The following is a 20644-nucleotide window of genomic DNA, read 5'->3' as shown; positions in this document are numbered from 1 at the left end:
TTATAACTCTGAGAATGATGATGCGTTACCGTCATTTTGCCATTTAAACCCTAGCAAGATCATAAAGTCTTAATTTCTCAACTTATAAACATTAAATATAATGTTAATTTTGTAAAAAAAAAAAAAAAAAAAAAAAAAAAAAAAAAAAAAAGATACTTAAGGAAGTTATATAACTTTGCACCTACGGCTGCAAAAAAAAGATGCGTAAAAGCATGGCACTCGATCTGTACTCGGCCTCGTTTATTAATAAAATTTAAGATTTCAATTACAACATGAAAGAAAACATAACGAGTTTTGGCTTTAAACAACGCGGAACATAGATAACATTATAAAACTGTTAATAATACTAAATCAAAATGTATAGAACGAACCGTAAATGAAGGCATATTCTAAGTCTGTATGATTTTATAATGATACGGAAATCGAACGGAAACAGCTATTATGGAACAATGCATCACCAATTGAATTCTTCTCCTGTGGCAAGTAAAATTTCCTTATTACACACTTGAAATGTATTATGATGAAAATAGTTTCACATTTATTTAAGAGCAATGAATGACATGGGAAACGTTAGCTCAACTGCAGTTACACATGCTACAGGCAAGTTTCAAATTTATCTACAAACATTTCATTCTTAGATTTGTATGTGTTCATTTTCTTCCAAATATTTCTTGACTAACTCCATGTTATTGTGCCCCTGGAGATAGTTTTTTCTATGAAAGTCTGAAATTCTGCTTGAACTTTCTGGCAACTTGTTGGGGTTTTTGAGTTGTCAGAGCAATTTGGAAAAACGTACATTCCAGGCAAAATTGAGATACCGTATAACGGGTATTTTTTACGTGCCGCTAATTTTTACTAATTTTTACGAGTTTTCTAAATCCGTAAAAATTAAACGCGTAAATTTTCACAGAAGTAAAAAAACACCGCACGTAAATTTTCTACATCGTACGTTCATGACCTTCAGCTCAGTCCGTGGCGGCTGTACATGTAGGTATATTTGAGCGTTTTTGGTCACGTGGTGATAACAGTTCTGATCTTTCTATTCAGTCTTGAGTATTTTTTAAAAACTACGTATAATGCTACGTTAGTAGCTAGATGTCTTTTTTGGTTGGGAGAGAAAGATAAAGAGAGAGAAAAATTTTTGAAATGGAGTTGTCTTTCTTTTTTTCCCGGTAAATCGAACTGAGACGAGCACATGGTGTACATCAATGATGATACCCAGATAAATATGAATAAGTAAAGTGTATATCACATATGAAATAAAGGTAAATGTATAAACACAATCATAAATATAAGGAATCGTTAACATAAAAACGATTTTCTGATTTGTATGTGTGTTAACTGTAACAAAGTCACGGTGAAATTTTCCCCCTTTTACTACAGGTGATTTTAATGTTTACGGACATGTCTAATTCGTAAAAAAATTACGCGTAAAAATTCAAATCACACTATTTTATGACAAATTCGTAAAAAATCACAGCAGTAAAAATTACCCGTTATACGGTATTCATAATGTGATATGATTTTCGGTTTATCTCGAATTAATGTAATATATGCCCAAAAACGTGCGATAAGAAGATGATATAATTAAATCATGAATTTGATTTTTAAATTCTTTTCCAATTTAGATCAAGCAAAACACGCCAGAAACCTTTGTTTATTTTTCATAATTTTTTTTTTTTTTGGGGGGGGGGGCATACTTGTTTGATAATAATATATGGCTCATACTTTTTTAAATCTTTAGTTATTGGAAGTTGTTAAAATCAAAACACTTTATTTATGGAACAAAAACCGTTTTTAGTTTCTTCTGTAGACTCTCTAGCAGTACAGAAAGATGTTGGAAAGGAATTAGTTTTGGGCAAATCTAAGATATTGTCCAAATCTCACTGCATAGGTATAGTTCCAGAAAAAAACACTCTCAATAAAATCAAATTACCTGCAGGAAGTCTCAACTCTGATTTCTTAGGAGGCAGACGGGGCGTTGTTAAGAAAGAAAACGAAGTGGTTTTGGACGTAAACCATTTAAGTACTAATGGGAAGTTTGACAGAAAACTTGTTGATGACAACATTGAAAATTGTCAATACAAAGATGACAACTCAGAGTGTGTTGCTGCATTTGGCGAATCAAAGTCTCTTGAGAGTGGTGAGACTGGTGATAAAGAAGACAAATGTCAAGACGAAGACAATCTGTGTCTGCAAAATATCGAAGATGACAGTGTTGGTCATAAGGAGAGCAGAAGAGATTTGAGTGAAGAAAAGAAATTAGTCATTAAACAATTGGTGATACACAAACTCTAAACATATTTCGCTTAACTTTCATATATGCAATGCTTTTTAAAATGAATTCTGATTTGTCAACGTATTATTGTAGGTAAATCAGTGTCATGAATCTGTTGCAAATCTTGACAAAGATCACCGTGTGATATTGACTATGGTAAAAACGCGTTCTAGGTAAGTGTGATTAGTTAATTCAATTTGGAGTAAACTATCATCATCGGTTCCCATTGTAATAACTGAACATCAATGTTGTAGTTCCCATCGAAAATTCCATGACAGAGGACTAAAGCTGATAGCAGGTATTTCCAATAATGATAAAGACCAAATTACTGATAATCAAATTTTCTTCGCGACGAAATTATTTTGCAATTTACCTGGGATTAATTGATTATTGGCGACCTATTTTTTCGACAAAGTTTAACCCACACCCGTTCTGGTTTTACAACCATACGGAAAGGTCTTGATTGAAAATGAGGCATTTGCAATGAGGTAATTGCAAACCTCGCAAAATTTTCTCGCACGAGAATAAAAATTGGTTTACAGTATTTGCTTCTGTATGAAACTTCACTCAGCAGTATTGCATTCGAAACAAACCAGACATATATCGTTACACATGATTAAACAAATATTTGACAAATTGTATATATTGTTATTTTACCTTTAGAGCTTGAAAGTATTGTCAAGAAGTTTAAAGAGGTGCGGAAGGAGAAAGATTATGCCATCACAGATCTAAAGAATATTCTAAGAAGGCTTACAGAAAATCTTCAGGTGATGGAAAAGAAACTGAAGACATTAGAATCTAGAAGAGAAAACTGCACAGAATACGAATTACAAAATAAAGAACTAAAAACAAATGGGTCAAAAGAGCAACAGAATGAAAATCCAAACCCTCTCAGTACTTTTCAATCAAACACTAATTCCAAGATATTAACGATTGAACAAAATAGGTATGAATAGTATTATTAAAGCAATTTTAGGCTCTCAACATTAAGATCAAGTGTCAAATTTTTGCAATTTCACGTCGTATTTTTTTAATTGTAGCAGTTCATTATCTCAAAAAGATGAAATTGTCTCCACTGAACCAGACTCTGGCACTAAAGATTTTTCTCCAAACAATCTTGAAGATAGCACGCTTTGCTCGACCAATAATAACCATGTCGGCCTGTACAGCTCATTTCATCAGAACGGTATGACTGACATTATGTTCAATCAAAGTGGTCCTGAAAACAAAGGCATGTCTCCAAATTGTTTTTTGGAATCACATGATGAAAATCAACCATATTTAGGCAAGGTAAACATAGATCATGTGCATGATAACATTTCATGCGAGACAGATTGTCCACCAAGATCATCATGGAACGGTAACCCAAAGATTGACAGACAAGACGGCGATGGGCCTCAAGAAATTATTCTAAACCTGCAGAGAGAGCACAATTCTTTAGACGATCGAAAATGCAGTAATTGTGACCAATCGGTCCAGGCCAGTCACAGTATGATTTTAATTTATTTTAATGGTTAAGTCGTTTATAAAAATTATGAAAGTCAGATGATTAAAAAGCGTCAATAACATTTATCTTTTAATGTTCTACAGATAATTCTGAGTCATTAACCCAACGAAATGATTTGTCTTTTGGATACTGGATGGATAAGGCCAACGAATTCCTGAGAATGAGTAAATTGTGGGGTTTTTTTATAAATATTAGTACCGTTCATTTTACTTTATATGGAATACTGAAAAATGTAACTTTATTTTTAACACTTTGTTACAGATACCGAGGAGAGAGAAATTCATAGTGTACGTGGTATATGTAGTGTTCTCTGTCTGGATACTTCGGAAAGCATGTCCGGAGAGGCATTCCAAACGATGGTCGATCTGGCTATTCGATTTATATCAGGTACACAAAGCTTAAGTTTTTAATAGTCCTGGTTCCAATTATGAAATCTGTACAACGCATTTAAGAAGGCTAGAAGTTCAAAACATTAACTATCAGATCTACTAAAAGTTTACGAAATGATTTGTTCATTTTTTTTAAAAAGTCCATATATTTTACCTTTAAATTTGAGTACTCTCCTATAATTCTATATGAAGTCCATCTTCTAAAAGAGATCAAAATAGTCTTTAAAAATGGCAACGGCCATCGAGGCGCTTTAAAAGACATTTACTTTTCATGCAGAATTTAAAATGCAAGACTGAATTATATCCCATCATGCATGCTACTCCATGGTACCTTATCCTCCCTCTAATTTTATTAGAGGTCCGTTATTTTTCTATCCCTGTTTTGTATTTTTCCTTTGGATTTTTTATTTTGATAGCTCTTTGATCGTTATCAACACATGTCATTTCTTTATAAAAGTTTCAAGGTTAGGTTAAGAATAAATAAGTATTTGATGTTTGACTGAAAGATTGATTAGGTCTAACTTCTATAATTATTTTTTTCCTTGTGTTTTTAAGAGAATATTTCATTTATTTGTAATATATGAATTGTAGGTTATTTTTGTATGTAAATATTACTTAATGAGTTGATATACATTTCATCTCATACCAAAGGTATACAGGCTTCGCCTTTACCTCAGAGCGTTGGATTAGTTTGTTTTGGAGAGGACACAAAAGTTTTAAGCCGATGTTGTACGGATTTTTTAAACCTGAAACAAATGATCAGTGAGTATTCTTTCTGCACACTTCAAGGTAACTTTTGTTGTATTCTCCTTTGAGAAATGGACAGGCATTGTCTACATCCACTTGTTAAAAATGTAGAAATAATATTAAGTCTGTTACGAAAACTCAGGAAAACTTGAATCGAAACATGGGTCGAAGCGTCCGCCGTCTTCGGTTCCGACACTTACACATTTTCCAGAGTCAGAATGTGTGGGCTTGCGAAGAGAAGTGGATATAGGCTACGCCTGTCCATTTCTCAAAAAAGAATACTTTTGTTGTAATTGAATTAACCAATTCACCTCCTCTGAAATGAAAACAAGTCCAAATATTTATCTGAATTGTTGGAGAGTATTATAATGGTGGTAAATTTTGTTTCATTATTCCATTAAATAGAAGTTGGAAATCAACAAATTAAACAATTAACAATTAAAATTTAGTGAAAAGTTTTTAGAGGATTTGTTTAGGTTTTGTTTTTTAGTTTTATTTTGGTTTTTTTTTTTTTTTTTTTTTTTTGGTCGGGGGGGGGGGGGTGACCTCCAGATTAAGATTTTAATTTCATATGTATTTCATAATAAATACGATTAAAAAGGGGTGCGTCTTTTTACCCCAATGAACCCCAATGATACCCCAATGATACCCCAATGAACCCCAATGATACCCCAATGAACTTTGAAATACCCAAATGATACAAAGTATGTTCATAATTGATACACTTAATAAATTTTATGTAACAACATGTTACACAAATGAAATTTCAACTACGTGCCGTTTTTTCACCGATTGGGCCATAATGGGAAATGATTAGAATTTTTTAAGCTAAAATTTGACTCAAAGATTGTTTGTGACCTGTAATTATGTCCTGATGGGAGCTTTGGTCATTGGTGCTAGTTCAACATAACTTTAAGAAAAAGAGACATATCGATTCTTTTCCATTAGAGAAAGACTTCAGTTTTTATATTTTCATTTGTGAGCTTGCTCGCAGTACCTCTAGTTATTATCAAATGACTATTATTATCAAAGTACATTGTATACATTTATTCAATTATACAAAACATCCCCAATATTAATAACACAATGCACCTTTAACGTGTCGGGTCTAATGATATCTATAGATACTAAGCCAGTAAATTGAATATATACAGCACTGAAAATGGCTAACAACGCGAATTTTCACAATTTCAATTTTTCGTGTCGCTAGCAATTTTTAGTGCTTTATATACATGCGGACCCATATACGAGAGTTTTTCAGTAATTATTGAGACATTTTCTCTTATTCGTTTAGGAACAAAGATAAGCCCTTGAAATTTCACAAAAATCTAAATAAGGATAGAGTTTATTGATGTGAAAAGTTTTCTGTCTACGGCATGATTAGATCATCCCTAGTTAGCTGTTCAATGTGCCTTGGACCAGTCACCCGGCGCAAGTTCTGCAAATTTTCATTAGGATATCATTTGGTATCATAGGGGTATCATTAGGTGTATTTGGGTATCATTGGGGTAACATTGGGGTTCATTGGGGTATCATTGGGGTTCATTGGGGTATCATTGGGGTTCATTGGGGTTCATTGGGGTAAAAAGACGCACCGAGAAAAAAGGATGTAAACCGGCATTACATACTAGGTTTTTCTCAGAATTATCCTTATTAAGTCTAAAGCACTAATTCAAACAAAAGTCGGATTTGTTTTATATTAGGAATTGAGAACAGACAAGTTTATGTACATGTACTTGAACTGTATACAGAAAGTTTCATAATTCATAATATATGTTTCATTTTAAAGTCAAAGTAATTTTCTTATTATATCATAACTTTAATTACATAAAACTTCAGTTGAAATACAGTTGTTCTCTCTTGTGTATTTAATATCATATTACAGCTAGTCCATAAAACATTGTTTTATATTTTATATTAAAAGATTTTCAACGTCGATCTTAAAATGTCAGTTTTATATGTCTGTTAAATGGACTCCTAGGTTTTATAATAGTCATATTTCATGTTTTCAAAATGAAGCATGTATAAAGATCCAAACCTAAGATATGCAAAAAATCGTGAAATCGGTTTGTATGATTTGGTGAAATACGGACGGGTTGATCAAATCAAATAAAGCCCGAAGGACTTTATGATAGATTTGAACACGCCTGACTGTATTTGAACACATCATGATATACAAAGAATGATTCCTTATTAGTAATACTTATACTTATATGATTGTATAAATAAATATCAAAATGGTCATTAATGAAATCATGAAATATAATGTAATTTACAGACAAAGACACTGGAAAATGTAAATATATATGATTATGAATATGAATTTTTAGAGAAATTAAAACCTAGAGGAACAAGTCCTTTGTCTGCAGGACTTCTACTTTCTTGCGCTGTAACAAAATTGATAGGTAAGAAAATGCAAAAATCAATTTTTATTTATATTTCTTAATAATCTAAACTTTATTAATATACATGTATATTCCAAATTTAAAAAAAATGTTTAAAACATCTTTTAGGAGGTATTCCCTGTGTACGAGGGGACGCATTTTATCCCCGGATCATCGTTCTAACAGACGGAGTAGCCACCCCTCAACATGTTACCGGGAATAAAGATTTTACACCAGAGATGTCGGATATCTTAAATGTATACTTTGATTTAATTTATAAACGAATTGTGTTTATCAATATTGTTTACAATAAACGAACATTTATTTTTTAAGATTTCGGCGGAAATAGCCGCTGTGTTGTCCGCAACAATAGGACCCCCCGTCAGAGTATACAGTGTACTTCTTGGAAAGGCGGATGAGGTACTTTTTTATTTGATTTTCCAATATAATTTAAACATACATCATTCTTAAACACAACATGGTTAAAGTCCTATTATTCTTTAATGTATTCTCATTGTAAATTGTTATAAGAGGCGAGAATTTTTGGTTGTTTTTTTTTCAGACCATGTTAGGGCCAGCAGTTAGAATAACGGGTGGAAAATCGATCAGACCAGCCGACTTTGATAAACTTATACATCAGCAGGAAGGAGAGGTCGTTTCTTTATAAGTGAAACTTATTTACTTCAACCTAGATTACATATCATGTAAACAATCAAAAAGTATACTTACTTTTAAATCAGGTACTAGTAACTCACATGATAGATTGACACGAACCAAAACCAAAACGGTTCAATTCATTGGCGCTGTAATATGTTTTGGAAGAATTGAATCTGTTCTAAAAGGTCTAAACTGTATGGATAAAAACTTCAATTTTTTTTTTTAATTAACCAAAAAATTTATTTTGCAAAGTCTTGATGCATATGAATTTGTCCATTAAAATAGTGTCTACAGTGCACTCTAATTATTTGTTTACCAAAGTATCAAGACGTCACGTGCTTCCATTTAGTAACGCCAAATATGTTCACTAGGTTAAAGTTGGTTTGAAATGAAATTCCCCTGTATTTATCAATTAAAGAAGATTACAAAGGATATTACATCAGAAAACATTTTGAGACACAAAACTGAATTTCAATGATTACATCTGCAGGTCAAATAAATAAACAGAAAATCTGAATTTAGGTCTTCTTCTAGAGTATATGACAGTTTCAATCTTTCCTGTTAGTGGTGAACTTCTTTCTATGACAGTATTTTATTTTTCTCTGAGCTGTTTATTTCTATAACAGTATTTTTGTTTCTATCATAACTCTTTGTTATGTAGTTATACATTGTTTCATCTTTGTTGTTAGCTGCTCATCTCAGGTCCTATTTTCCGAACTTTCGGAATGTGGAACCCGACATGGTGCGGGCAGTTTTGGAAGCATCCGAGCATTCCATAGGACAACTAGACTTGGTAAAGTTGTTCTATTGATTTGGAACTGTCTTTTTAAACACGATTCGTATAAGCTTTTTAATATGTCCAAAAAAATATTTCACGTTAAGGAGGACCTTGTTGAGTATATACGAAACCCACCTCCCCAAATGGGAACGGATCGTCATGACAACGAGACCAACAATAGCCACAGAAAACTCACCACTAGCATGCCACCGATAGGAACTAGAGTAAGGAGGGGCCCAGACTGGCGGTATAACGAACAAGACACACACGGTCCAGGAACAGTTGTTGATATTGATCGTGACGGTAAATGCTTCTACATTAGATTCCGCTTCATATTTTTTCAGTTTATTTTTAAAATTCTCGTACTAGTATTATAAAGAAAATTACTTGTTCCAAACAGGTTTTATATTCGTTATGTGGGACAATCGTAATCGATATCCTTATCCTTATGGATTCCATGGCGATTTTGCTGTAACGGTAGTCGACGAACCTAGAATTTTACCAGATGATCAGTTAATTGATGTTGGATGTCTCGTTAAAAGGGGTACAAAAAGTTGTCTTTCACTCCTTAAGGCACAAGACCAGCTTAGTAATAGACGAACCTACACTGAAAAAACCCAAATCCTTGGATTCCAAGTGGCTGGCGCCTCTCTCTCTCTCTCTCTCTCTCATTTCAGTTGTTATAAAGCTGATTTTCATTCAGGTGATGATTGGAGAGACAATGGCCATGACGGGGGTCCAGGTAGTATTGGGGTTGTGCTTCGGACCCATTTCGATGCAACAGTCGATGTATGTAACATATTGCTTTTCCTCAATGCACATATTTGGAGTGGGAAGCTTATACCGTATACCTTAATATATGTGTAGGTTTGTCTGCAGGTTATATGGCCAACTGGGCAACGAAGGAGATACAAATATGGGAAACAGGGATACTTTGAAGTAGAACTTTGGTATTTTAATCCTTGCCAAAAAACGTTCTGGAAACTGCGGCTACTGCAGCAGTGCCGATATAAATTTAAAATCCTCTGTTGATTTTTATTCAGACCCTTTTAAACAATAATCGTCTTCCCTTTTTTTACAGTGATCCATTCGACGAAAATGTAAGGAACCGAATGCTAAGTATGAACGTTCAGGAATGTTCAGCTGATAGTTACAGTACTAGTGAATTCCTGGGAATTGAGTCAGGGGGACTTAGAATAGAGGACGTTGTCATTTCTTATGACAGAACCAAGAACGCTATGAAAGATATGAATAGAGGAAATGCCACTTTGGAAGAAATGAATAAAAGAAACGTCGTGCGATCAAAATGGACAAGTCAAGCAAGAGTCGAATCAATGAGTGAGGGTGGTGAAAAGTCAGCGGAACAAACAGGGGGACTGAACGGAAAAAGAGAAACAAACACCACCGTTAATTCCTAAACTTGCTTAGGTGGTCATGAATAGAACTTGACATTTCAGTACCAACAGCGAGCAGATGGTGATCTAAGTTTGTCAGATGGCCTTTGCAAGACCCATTTTGAAAACCCAAAGAAACTTTTAGAACACGTCCAGTTTCTGACTTTATAGAATTGCATGATCCTAGTCAAAAATAATGGTTGATACTCAGTTTTTATGATTTGATAAAGCTCCTTGCATAATGTACAGGTAGTATGCTAATGAGATTTTACAATGTGCATCCTCAAATAATTCGTATCAATTTTTTGTTATAATTACCTGTTTAGATAGTTTTTAGTGGGTTGGGAAATTAAAAATCAGAAAGAGAGAGAGAGAGAGAGAGAGAGAGAGAGAGAGAGAGGTGTATTGTGTTTGCAGCATTGGGTGGTTTGTTATATTTTTCCCTGCATTGCTCACTGCGTTTTATCATATCCTTATAAACCATCAAAGAAGCCATATATGTTTATTAAGATGAAAAATATCTGTTTTTAAAGAAAAAAAAACCTAAAAATCAACATGCATACTCTTTTATGCTATTTTTTGTTGTGTTTATTTGATATATATAGTTATGGTAGCCGCAATTTGGGTCAAAGTAAGGTCAGGGTTGGACGTCGTTTAATTAAAATGTTATTGTCATCTGTATTGTCATGTTGTAAATTTTGAATTTACTGCCACCCGGTAAATTCAAAACAACATGACAGTATAATGAATAAACCTGATACATTGTTTCCGTATGATGTTTTTTTTATTTGTTTTGAGGGTTTTTGGGGGGAGGGGGTGTTTTTGTTTCTTTGGTTTTGTTTTGTTTTTGTTTTTTGTGGGGGTTTTTTGTTTTTTGTGGGTTTTTTTTTTTTTTGGGGGGGGGGTTATTGATATCGTTTATTATCTGTCAACAAGCTATACTGAATTTATTTTAAGAAAACGGGTGATAAAATATCATTTGAGAGAAGCGATATAAATGCAAATTCCCGTACTATAGATTTTAATTGTCTTAGTTCTGTAGTTGGTTTTTTTTTCAATACAAATTAGATGTCAACAAACTGAGCTGAGTTGTCATGATTTTCAGACAGCATACCTAATTTAGGTAAAAGGGAGTAATAAAAGTAATCAAAAGTTCATATAAGGAGAGCAATGTATGCAAACTTCGCACATTGCTGTCCATGAGATGACAATGTGATTCTAACGTGATTTATCCACGTGCAGTAAAATAATAATTAACAATTTAGAATTGGTAAATCATAACTCAAAATCTAAAATAAAAATCATGCATTATAAGTTACATAAACCTATCTGAATAATCGTTCTAAACTACCTTAGGTGTACACATAGAGAATATGCGCTATTCAGTGAACGGTATGTTAACAGATGGTTTTGGAACGTTCAGTCAAATTGTAATAAACATTTAGTCACTTATGATAAACATTCGGTCACCTTTCAGTCGATAATAATTGGTGGAGTTTTATCTTGTAGTAATCGATTGTTTTTTGGGAGTTGATTTTAATCAACTCTCCTATGCAGTTACTCGGACAAACCGAAAGTGAAACAGTGTTTGGACCTCAGCACAAATCATCGCTGCTGACAAGACTTAGTTCTTGAAAATAATTGATAAATTCGGTGTAATGTATGCTAAAGCATTGTTTTTTAAGGAAACTTATTTATAAATACCTTGAAAATAGTCAGATTTTAAATGGTACGAACAATTTAGATATTTATTGTACTCGTATATATTCCTACGCCAGAGTTCAATATAGTCTCGTTCAGCTCGACGCTCGGCTGTCTCCGTAAATCTCCGAAAAGCAGAGAGTTTCTCTTGCTTGTCGGAGATTTACGGTGTCAGCCGAGCGTTTGGTTGAACGAGACTAAAGTTCAATATTGCTTGGATCCAAACAATTTTCGAGAAATATTTCTATTACTGATACATAGTTTGATTGAATTCATTTTATCTTTAAATATTATTTAACATGATTCATATGGGGGTTTCTCGACATTCTTGTTATTCATATTATAAAAATGTGCGTAATTCAAATACAAATTAGAAACTACATGTACTTGTCATGCAAAATAACATATTATTGGTTTTAAAATAAATAAACATCGACAAAATCAACTCCCGTCAGTTCTTCAGTACTTTGATTATGATTTGTTTCCCTTTATATATAAACAAAAGGAAGACAATTAATCTCTACCTATTGAGACAACGTTAGAATACATAAGAATTATTATGCGTAGAATAAAGAGAAACAAATTGTTGTCAAAAACACATCAGAATGAATCTGCCAAAGTTTTCAATCAAAAAATCGATTTTTAATATTAGGAATTAAATGATTTTTTGAGATTTCAAACTGTTTTTAATATCACAAATTATATTTTCTAATATATCAGAAATTCAAATTAATGGCGAATATATTTCACATATTTAATGAATATTTCCATGATCCAAAAGCAAATCGCTGAACTACAGAGCCAGAATTGCATTCTATTTTTGTTGTTGTTGTTTTTCTTTGAAGATTTTTTTAATGTAAGATTTATATGTGTTCCTGTTATTCCGGTACGTCTTATCTATTGAAATCGATAACTGCAGTAAGCCTGTTTGATGCCTGTAGGCCTATATTTTGCGTCGACCTCATTTATCATTTATAGAATCGTCTCAATATATTGACGGTGAATGGTAAAGAAAGTGGTGCTAATTATTGTAAGAATGGACAAGTTGCCAAACTGAAATTGTGTTTAAAATTATGCACATATTTCAATTTTTAACATGCATCTACGGGTTTGAAACACAATTTCTAAGGAGTCTACAAAGGGTGCATCACGGGAGCATTAATTAAGTCGATCGTCATTTTAAATAGATCTCATTTTTATTTTTCTGATATCATAATCAATAAATCGATTTTCTGATAACAAAATATTAATGATTTTCTGATGTCAAGAATTCGAATTTTTAATATCTTTAATTCAACTTTATCAAAAAATGTTTTTTTTTCGGATATCAGGAAATTTCTTTTGATATATAAAAAAAAAGTGAACATCTGATATTCTGATATTGATTTTATTAAATATCAGAAATCGGTGGGTTTTTTTTTTTAGAATAAATGTTTGTTTGACATCAAAAGTTATCGCGAATTTTTTGCATAAAATATTGATTTTCTTTTATATCAGAAAGTACGTCAAAAATGTTTATTAAAACGGCGCCTCGTAGAAATACGCACGCAGAGATTTTTTCGCACACATTTTTGTGCTTTATGTGGCATGGGGCTTGTCATCACGGAAAGTGTCGAGCGTCGGCGAGATTTTCCGAATGCGAAGTCTCGCAACAAAAATATTTATGTCACGTGACCTTACGTCACTTTTGGCAGAAAAACAAAAATGGCAGCGGGTCCAAGATGGGGCTCGTTGCCCAGCGTACTTATTGTGGACATACTGTCGTATCTTTCGCATGAAGACCGACTGAAAGCGTCTTCAGTTAACAAACGATGGAGGAACTGTCTTTTTCATCCATCTTTATGGAGCAAAATTAAGTTCCAACTGGGATTTTCGAAGAGGCACAGGTCGAGATTTTTAGCAGACAGATGTGGCCGTTTCGTGAGAGAAGCAGTGATTAAGTTTAATGCGCATAACTGTTTAGAGGTGAGAGAGGGCATGAGAATCATCACCATTCTTGGATCCAACAAGAATTTGCAACATTTTGCTCTTTTCCCGTCTAGCTGTCACATTGAATGGCCTGATTCGAACTTCGTAAACAGGTAAACAGCTGTGACACTGCAAAGTCAGCTGACTGTTCTCAGCCCAATCAAATTCCGCTGTAATGTTTATAAACATTTCCGTATACTTAATGATAACTTAATCTTATAAAATTGTTTGTGAATTTATTATGAATGTGATTATATTATATTTTGTTTTGGTAGATTTCTGAATGGTATTGAAACCATTGTTCAAACTAGCAGACGACTAAGGCACTTCTCTTTGGGCTGTGTTGAAGAGCTTCTTGAACATTCCAATCACCTATTGCAATTGTTATCCAAACACCACTCGCAGTCCCTCAAACATTTATTCCTTGCCAGTGTCAAAGAAGATAGTGAAAATTATGGAATCATATGGTTGACCCCCGATGACCTCAGACCATTCTATCAGCTGACTCATCTCAGCATTGATTACGACTACCTTACAAACAGTGTCCTCGAAAGTTTCGTTGACAGAAGCCGTGCAAAATTGGAGAGACTGATCATACATGTTCATGGTATTGAGAGTACTCATGAGAAGATTTCGAATGCAACATGGCAGATGGTATCTGCTCATAATCCTGTGCTAGAGGTCACCATCAATTTTGTCCATTCATTTGATGGTGTAGAGTCGCTACTGGATATTCTGCAGCCAAACCTACCACTAGCCCACTTTCGTCAGTTTTTCTGCACCAATTTAAACACTGCAGCAATTAACTATATGTCCACACACTACAGGTTTGGCTAACAAAGTTTCTATAATACAAAGATTTAATTTATGATGAAATGTTTTGCTACAAATTATTTGCTTTATAAAAAAACAACTTGAGATGAAACTGCTGTGCAGTAATGAAACAAAATAAGGAAAATAAAATGGGCTACAAAAAAATGTACAAGGGTTTTCAGCTCTGTTTACCTTTGCAGAAACAGTCTGCAGTCAGTGTATATTTTGGATGGCCTGATGGATGGCTACCCTGTCCCTTACATCAGCCAGACAGACGAGGATCCTTTTGTGATGCTGGCGTGGAGGTGTAACAAACTCCAGGACTTTTCTCTCATAGGTAAACTTATTAAACCTTATTGTATGAAATCATAATTTTCATTTGCAATACAGTTACATGCATGTACACTTCTTGAAAATTAATGGTTGTTTTGTATGTATGTACAATCATATACACTATTCAGTGTTATGTCTAGCAAACTAATGATAACATATGTGAATTATTAGTCCTGATTTTACTGTTACAAGATTTTTGTACATGCAGCTAATTATATAGATGTTTCATTCATGTAAGCACATTTTACAACAGAGATCAATTAAACAATGTGTAATGAGACTTTATCTGTATGTTCTAACTTCCTTCTTGCTAATAGTAATAGAGTTCAAATTTTTTTTTACTGAGATACATGTAGTGAGATAGATTATAAATATTAGAAACAATATGTTTAAAATATTCATGGATATTTATGGAACCGATGTGCTTTATCTGTAGGCTACGAGATCTCTGAGGACGATGTGATTGCTGTAGCCCGACTAAGGGGACACAGTCTGAAGTCCTACAACATCCCCCATTGCTGTATTTGCACAGTGGAGGAAGAGGAGGAACATATATCATGGTTCAGCCATGGCTGCTACGCCCCAGAGTTCCCTCAAAAGGTTAGCTAGAGGAATGTGGGAGGTTGGTTATAGATAGCCTGGTTCAGCCATGGCTGTTTAACTCAAGAGTTTCCATGAAAAGTGGGCTGCTGCATTGGGAGAGGTAGATTTCATCAGATGTTTAGAATGAATGGGGGTTAAAAAAACACATACTTTAACTCTTTACCCCTTAATGCCACCTTTTGACGCATAGGCCATATCCTTAACACTCTACCCTGGGCTACCCTTAGAGTGTTTTCAGATGAACTGAAAACAGCTGGTGTGTGTTTTTGAATAGACTTATATAGGTCTTAGCAAATCAAACACATAGAAAATTATATATCAATGGATTTGTAATGAATTAAATTTTCAATATTCATTGAATTTTTTTTTATTTAAGTCACTATTAAAACAATTCAGGTGCTAACAGGTATATGAAAATAAAACTGAGTGTTCTACATTAAAGCTTTATTAAGAATAATTTCACTACAGATACTTGATAAACATATTTCAAACTGTATGTATTACAAATAATTATTAAATAATTTTTATAGAAAGATTCCATTGTCATTATGGAATTCGTTTTTTGATAGTAAATAATTTGATGTACCTGTGGTTGACTTTTCAATTCATGTCTATCGTTTTCAGACTTATATTTACGATTTTTTCAAGTAAATGGTGTAAGAGGATTTGATAAATCTAACATGTTAACAAAATAAGTGTGTTAACTTTTTGAAAAAATTCAAATTTACCGGTATATTCATGTGTTTAGGGGTTGCAGGTAATGCACACCTTTTGTTCCGTTTTCTGTAACTACACAGATTTTTCCACAAAATTTTGCATGAATTTGACATCTGGCTTTTATTATTCAATCTCACTACCAATAAATCTAGAAAATTCTGCCTCTAAACTTGATTATTAACATAAAGTGTAAACATGTGCGATGTCCGCATCGTAGTCCGCCATCTTTGTTTATTGTAGTAATGCATCACGCCACCATACACAGGTAAATCACGTGATATCTTTATTTAGAATGAGTGAACAACCATCCGTATACATGGCCAGGTGTATACCAGTCAATGTTTATAATAAACAACAGGTGTTGAGGGGTCTAATTAAGAGCTGTATATAGGGTGCGTCAAAAGTCGTCATTAAGGATATGGCCAGGGTCGTCAAAACGCGTCATTAAGGGTTAAAGGATATAAACCTCTAAGGAGAAAAGAGTTAAAGCGATTAGGAAGAGGATAGAAATACTTGTCATACTTGTAATACAAAGATGTGCAGACAGGTGGGGGTGTTTTTCCCTGTTATTTTAAGTAGAATTGGAAATATTTTTTAAAAAGTAGGTTAGATTCAAGTAATGGTTTTAAGTCTATTTTCATGGCATAAGAAATTGATCATGTATTTATTTGGTTTAGGTGTCAGAAAATCTGAAATGGAACTGGAGTCCAATTGAAGATGATGAGCTACCTTTGGCTGTGTTTGACATCTCGGCTGATGCTGAGAGAGCCTACATGAGGATTCTCCTCTCTGACCAACAGGTGTAAAAATCAGGTCAACTACCCATACCCTCCTCCACAAAAAAGATCAGGACACTGTTACAGGTGTAACCAGGTAAATCAGCATACCTCTGCAGGGGAAATAATTCAAATCAGGTCACCATAAAAAGTGTAAATATATAAAAAATCAAAACAGTTACATCAGTTTAAAAGATTATTCATGCCGTCAATTCACAACCTGAGAACAAATTGTGGAGAGAAGATATAAATGAAACACATGATGCATTCCTCAGAAAAGGGAGATGAAGATAAAAGAAATAGACAGTAGCCAGATATAGTCAGTGATAAACAAAACTCATATTGAGGGGCCACTGTTTGATGTGCACCTGTTTAATCTCATTTTTGATCTGTTGTGTACTTTTTGATATTTTCTGAAATCTTTGTTTAGTTTTATTTGTTGATGGTTATGTTTACAATAATCACATGAATTATGAAACAAGAAGGTTTGATATATACTGAAAGTGATAGCAATTAATATAAAGTTTAGTTTAAATCCCCAACATTTTAATGTTCTTATTTCACAAGATTATAACATGAGGTAATTACAATCACTTTATTTCATACAAATCATGTGCATCCTATTATCATTTGTTAGAGGTTATCTCTAGAACTCTTTTGGTAGATCCCATGCAAATACTGTTAAATTGATAAAAACAATTATTATTTTGGAATTACAATGTGAGAAAAATAAAATCTGGAAAGTATTATCTCTTAAGAAAGGAAATGTTGCATCAGTGATACTGTATCAAGCCTTCTTCACGAAAGTCAGGTAGAAAAAGAATGTTTAATTACAAAGTACCAGTAAATATACGGATGAAATTTTATGTGGCTCTTCCAATACAGAGAGAATTTTATAATATTGTGTCAGAAACATCAGTCTTTTGTTTACGATATATACACTGTATAAACAGATGTCACATTTCTGTGCATGTGCAATAGGTGTACTGTTTCATCAAGAACTTCAGTGAAACAATGGATTGTGAGCAAGTTTTGAAATTCAGCTGTGAACTAGGGTTTCTATTTATAAAGAACAGAAACACTAGGTGAACTCAGGTTTTATATATTTTATCTTATAACCATGTAGGAAGAGTGTATGGAAACTCAAAGGATATAGGTATTGTTTACAATGCAGACAGGCATATCCTATAAGATCTTTATGCTGTATTAACATTCAGAGGATCTAGTCATTGTATGCTTCCATCAGGGTTTTTTTTAACACAAACATATGTACATCTTTTGTATTCCAAACTTAAAAGACTATGTGATAATTTCAGAGGAGTATAAGGGGAAGTAACCCAAGTATTGATGTACCCTAAGTGATTTCTTGGGGGTTTAAACCATCCATTTTTTTTATATACATGAAAATTGTGAAATCTTTACATGTTAAAGTTTCATATTGAAACAAGGTCCATCTGTGTTATTTTTATTGTCATCAAGATCAAGCAGTTGGTTTGTTGTACATGTATAAAGTATTATGTTTTATTGAGCAATGATGCTAGCAAAGATCAAGTGCAATTGTTAACAACTGTAAATATTTAGATCTGTCTCTGTATTAGAGATGATACTTATGGGGGAAATCGGGTGTGATGCATTCTGAATTGCTTTTTAATATTTACATGTTATTCTATCATATGCGTAGATATAGTTTGATATTGTTCCTGGAGAAATTATATCATTGTTTATTCAAACTTCATGGCTTCAGTAGATGTAGTCATTGTCTGTAACTCTGTTGTTTATGTGTTTGTTTTTATTTTTATTTGAGCCAAAAAAGAAAAGTTCCGGTAGTTGGCACTGTGAATAGTTTAACACCCAGCATACTTGAAATATTGTGAAAAATATGACAACTCAAAACTGTGATTTGATATAGAGAGCACGGCCTACCTGTGGTGTTGTGGTGAACATGCATGTCTACTCGGTGTGAAGTAGCACCTTTAGCAAAAGCCTTGAAGAACATCTGTTCAAGTTTTAGCATGAAATCAGTACATACAATTCTCAATTAATTCCTCTATTTTTCTATAGTAGTAATAGTAGGATTAGTTTTTAGCTGGTGTTGTGTTCGAGGTTTTTTTCTAACTCCATAGTTACTAACCAGTTTTTGTGTAGAATTTCAACACAAGATATTCTTCCTTTAATGAACAAGATTTTAATGGCTGGTTTTTTTTTTGGTTCTCTAGGAGTGTCTGCTTTGCATTTTAAGTGTTTGAATACATATATCAGAGGTCAATCACTACATATCTGACAGATTGCCAAATACATGCTCAAAATGCCAGAAACTTGCACAATAACATTTGTACATAATTAATGATCAACATGTATGAACACTTGTAATAGATTTTGTCAAAAAATGTTCAAGAGTATTGGCCCATGATCAGAAGAGAATATCGTCATCATCATGTATATGTACTACTAAAACATCCTGAAATCTTATGTTTATATGTAAGTGTAAAAAGATCTTATACTGTATCTCAAAATGCAAGTCCCTCTTTGATAGAAATCCTGAGTGTTCCTTTGTGTAAAACATCCACATTGAGTGTACTAGTGTGATAGAATGGTGATTAGATGAAACGTAGCATCATTCAGTAAAGATCTCAGTCTGCAATATCATTCCTGGGCAGACTTAATATTGTTTCCTGTAAGCCAAGAGTATGTATATTGAAATGATATTTCTCTGCAAGACCTGTAACAGCTGGTGAAATATTTAGTATATCAGGCTGTCGTCATAGCAGAATTGACCAAGTGTGTTCAGAATTTGTTTTTCGTTACAAGCATGACATGTTTTGACACCCTTGAGTAATTTCAAATATGTAGATAAATGTAACTTATAATATTTATTATTTAATGACAGAATTCCATAGTTGTTACCACATTTATTCGAGTCAAGTAATCGGACATTCCACCACAATTATGTTTTGTACTTGTATAGTATTGCTGTATGCTTTAAAAACTCATATAGAACTACACATTTTCTTGAAATTAGTGTATAGGAAAGTTGAATATACCACTGCACTTTAACTGTATTCTACCTAGCACAGGTTACTTTGATGTATGTAAACTTTGGGACATGGACCACTAATTTATTTTTATAATTTATTGTTACCATCAAAGACCAGGCCATTGAGAGCTTCTGTTGTTATCTTGTTGATGTTATATTTCCTACTCTCAGTGTCAGGTGTGCCGGCTTTGGAGGTGAATTTTCTGATTTTATTGATCGATCTATATACAGGGGTCACTGTTCTGTTGATTTTATGTTTTGATTACCAATGCTTGTTTTTACGTACATTTGTATATTGGAATGTTTCTAAGTTTTGTGAAACAACAATTACGAACTGTAAAGTTTTTAGATCTCAGAGCTTTGAGAAGCTTTTTCATGCAAGTGCAATATAAAAGAAAGATCTTATTTCATTGTTACATACTGGTGAAGAGTGGACAAACTCCTTACAACAGAAGTGTTACTGAGAAGGATATATTGACATCTCTCCCCATCTCTTGTAACTGTTTACCATGTTGAGTGTGTGCTTTTTGTAAAGATCTTTACATCAAATTGATAGAATTGCTGT

The 20644-nt window shown here is 33.3% G+C and overlaps 2 protein-coding genes across 2 annotated transcripts; both read left to right on the top strand.

The window, feature by feature from the left end:
* Nucleotides 1–303: 303 nt before the first annotated feature.
* On the top strand, nt 304–10934 carry LOC128176543 (uncharacterized). Its single transcript, XM_052842949.1, has 20 exons — nt 304–600; nt 1802–2280; nt 2372–2451; nt 2533–2576; nt 2942–3224; nt 3319–3464; nt 3612–3767; nt 3869–3949; nt 4047–4172; nt 4826–4936; nt 7252–7326; nt 7435–7562; nt 7639–7725; nt 7868–7957; nt 8645–8755; nt 8845–9043; nt 9141–9284; nt 9444–9529; nt 9620–9690; nt 9822–10934. The coding sequence occupies exons 1-20, from the start codon at nt 552–554 to the stop codon at nt 10156–10158; spliced, it is 2883 nt and encodes a 960-aa protein (XP_052698909.1). The 5' UTR covers nt 304–551; the 3' UTR covers nt 10159–10934.
* A 2576-nt stretch (nt 10935–13510) lies between these two features.
* LOC128176546 (F-box only protein 33-like) lies at nt 13511–17571 on the top strand. The gene is made up of 5 exons (XM_052842954.1): nt 13511–13916; nt 14079–14630; nt 14817–14953; nt 15386–15549; nt 16947–17571. The coding sequence occupies exons 1-5, from the start codon at nt 13540–13542 to the stop codon at nt 17073–17075; spliced, it is 1359 nt and encodes a 452-aa protein (XP_052698914.1). The 5' UTR covers nt 13511–13539; the 3' UTR covers nt 17076–17571.
* The last annotated feature ends 3073 nt before the right edge of the window (nt 17572–20644 follow it).

The sequence above is a fragment of the Crassostrea angulata genome, chromosome 3 (genome assembly GCF_025612915.1).
Source record: "Crassostrea angulata isolate pt1a10 chromosome 3, ASM2561291v2, whole genome shotgun sequence".
In the NCBI taxonomy this organism is placed as follows: domain Eukaryota; kingdom Metazoa; phylum Mollusca; class Bivalvia; order Ostreida; family Ostreidae; genus Magallana; species Magallana angulata.
This window is presented reverse-complemented; position numbering and strand designations above follow the sequence as displayed.

Coding starts and splice junctions, on each gene's coding strand:
- LOC128176546 (XM_052842954.1), top strand. CDS start 13,540: ATGGCAGCGGGTCCAAGATGGGGCTCGTTGCCCAGCGTACTTATTGTG. Junction 14,631..14,816: donor TATATGTCCACACACTACAG/GTTTGGCTAACA, acceptor TTACCTTTGCAG/AAACAGTCTGCAGTCAGTGT. Junction 15,550..16,946: donor CCCCAGAGTTCCCTCAAAAG/GTTAGCTAGAGG, acceptor TATTTGGTTTAG/GTGTCAGAAAATCTGAAATG.
- LOC128176543 (XM_052842949.1), top strand. CDS start 552: ATGAATGACATGGGAAACGTTAGCTCAACTGCAGTTACACATGCTACA. Junction 3,768..3,868: donor ATCGGTCCAGGCCAGTCACA/GTATGATTTTAA, acceptor AATGTTCTACAG/ATAATTCTGAGTCATTAACC. Junction 9,044..9,140: donor TGTTGATATTGATCGTGACG/GTAAATGCTTCT, acceptor TGTTCCAAACAG/GTTTTATATTCGTTATGTGG.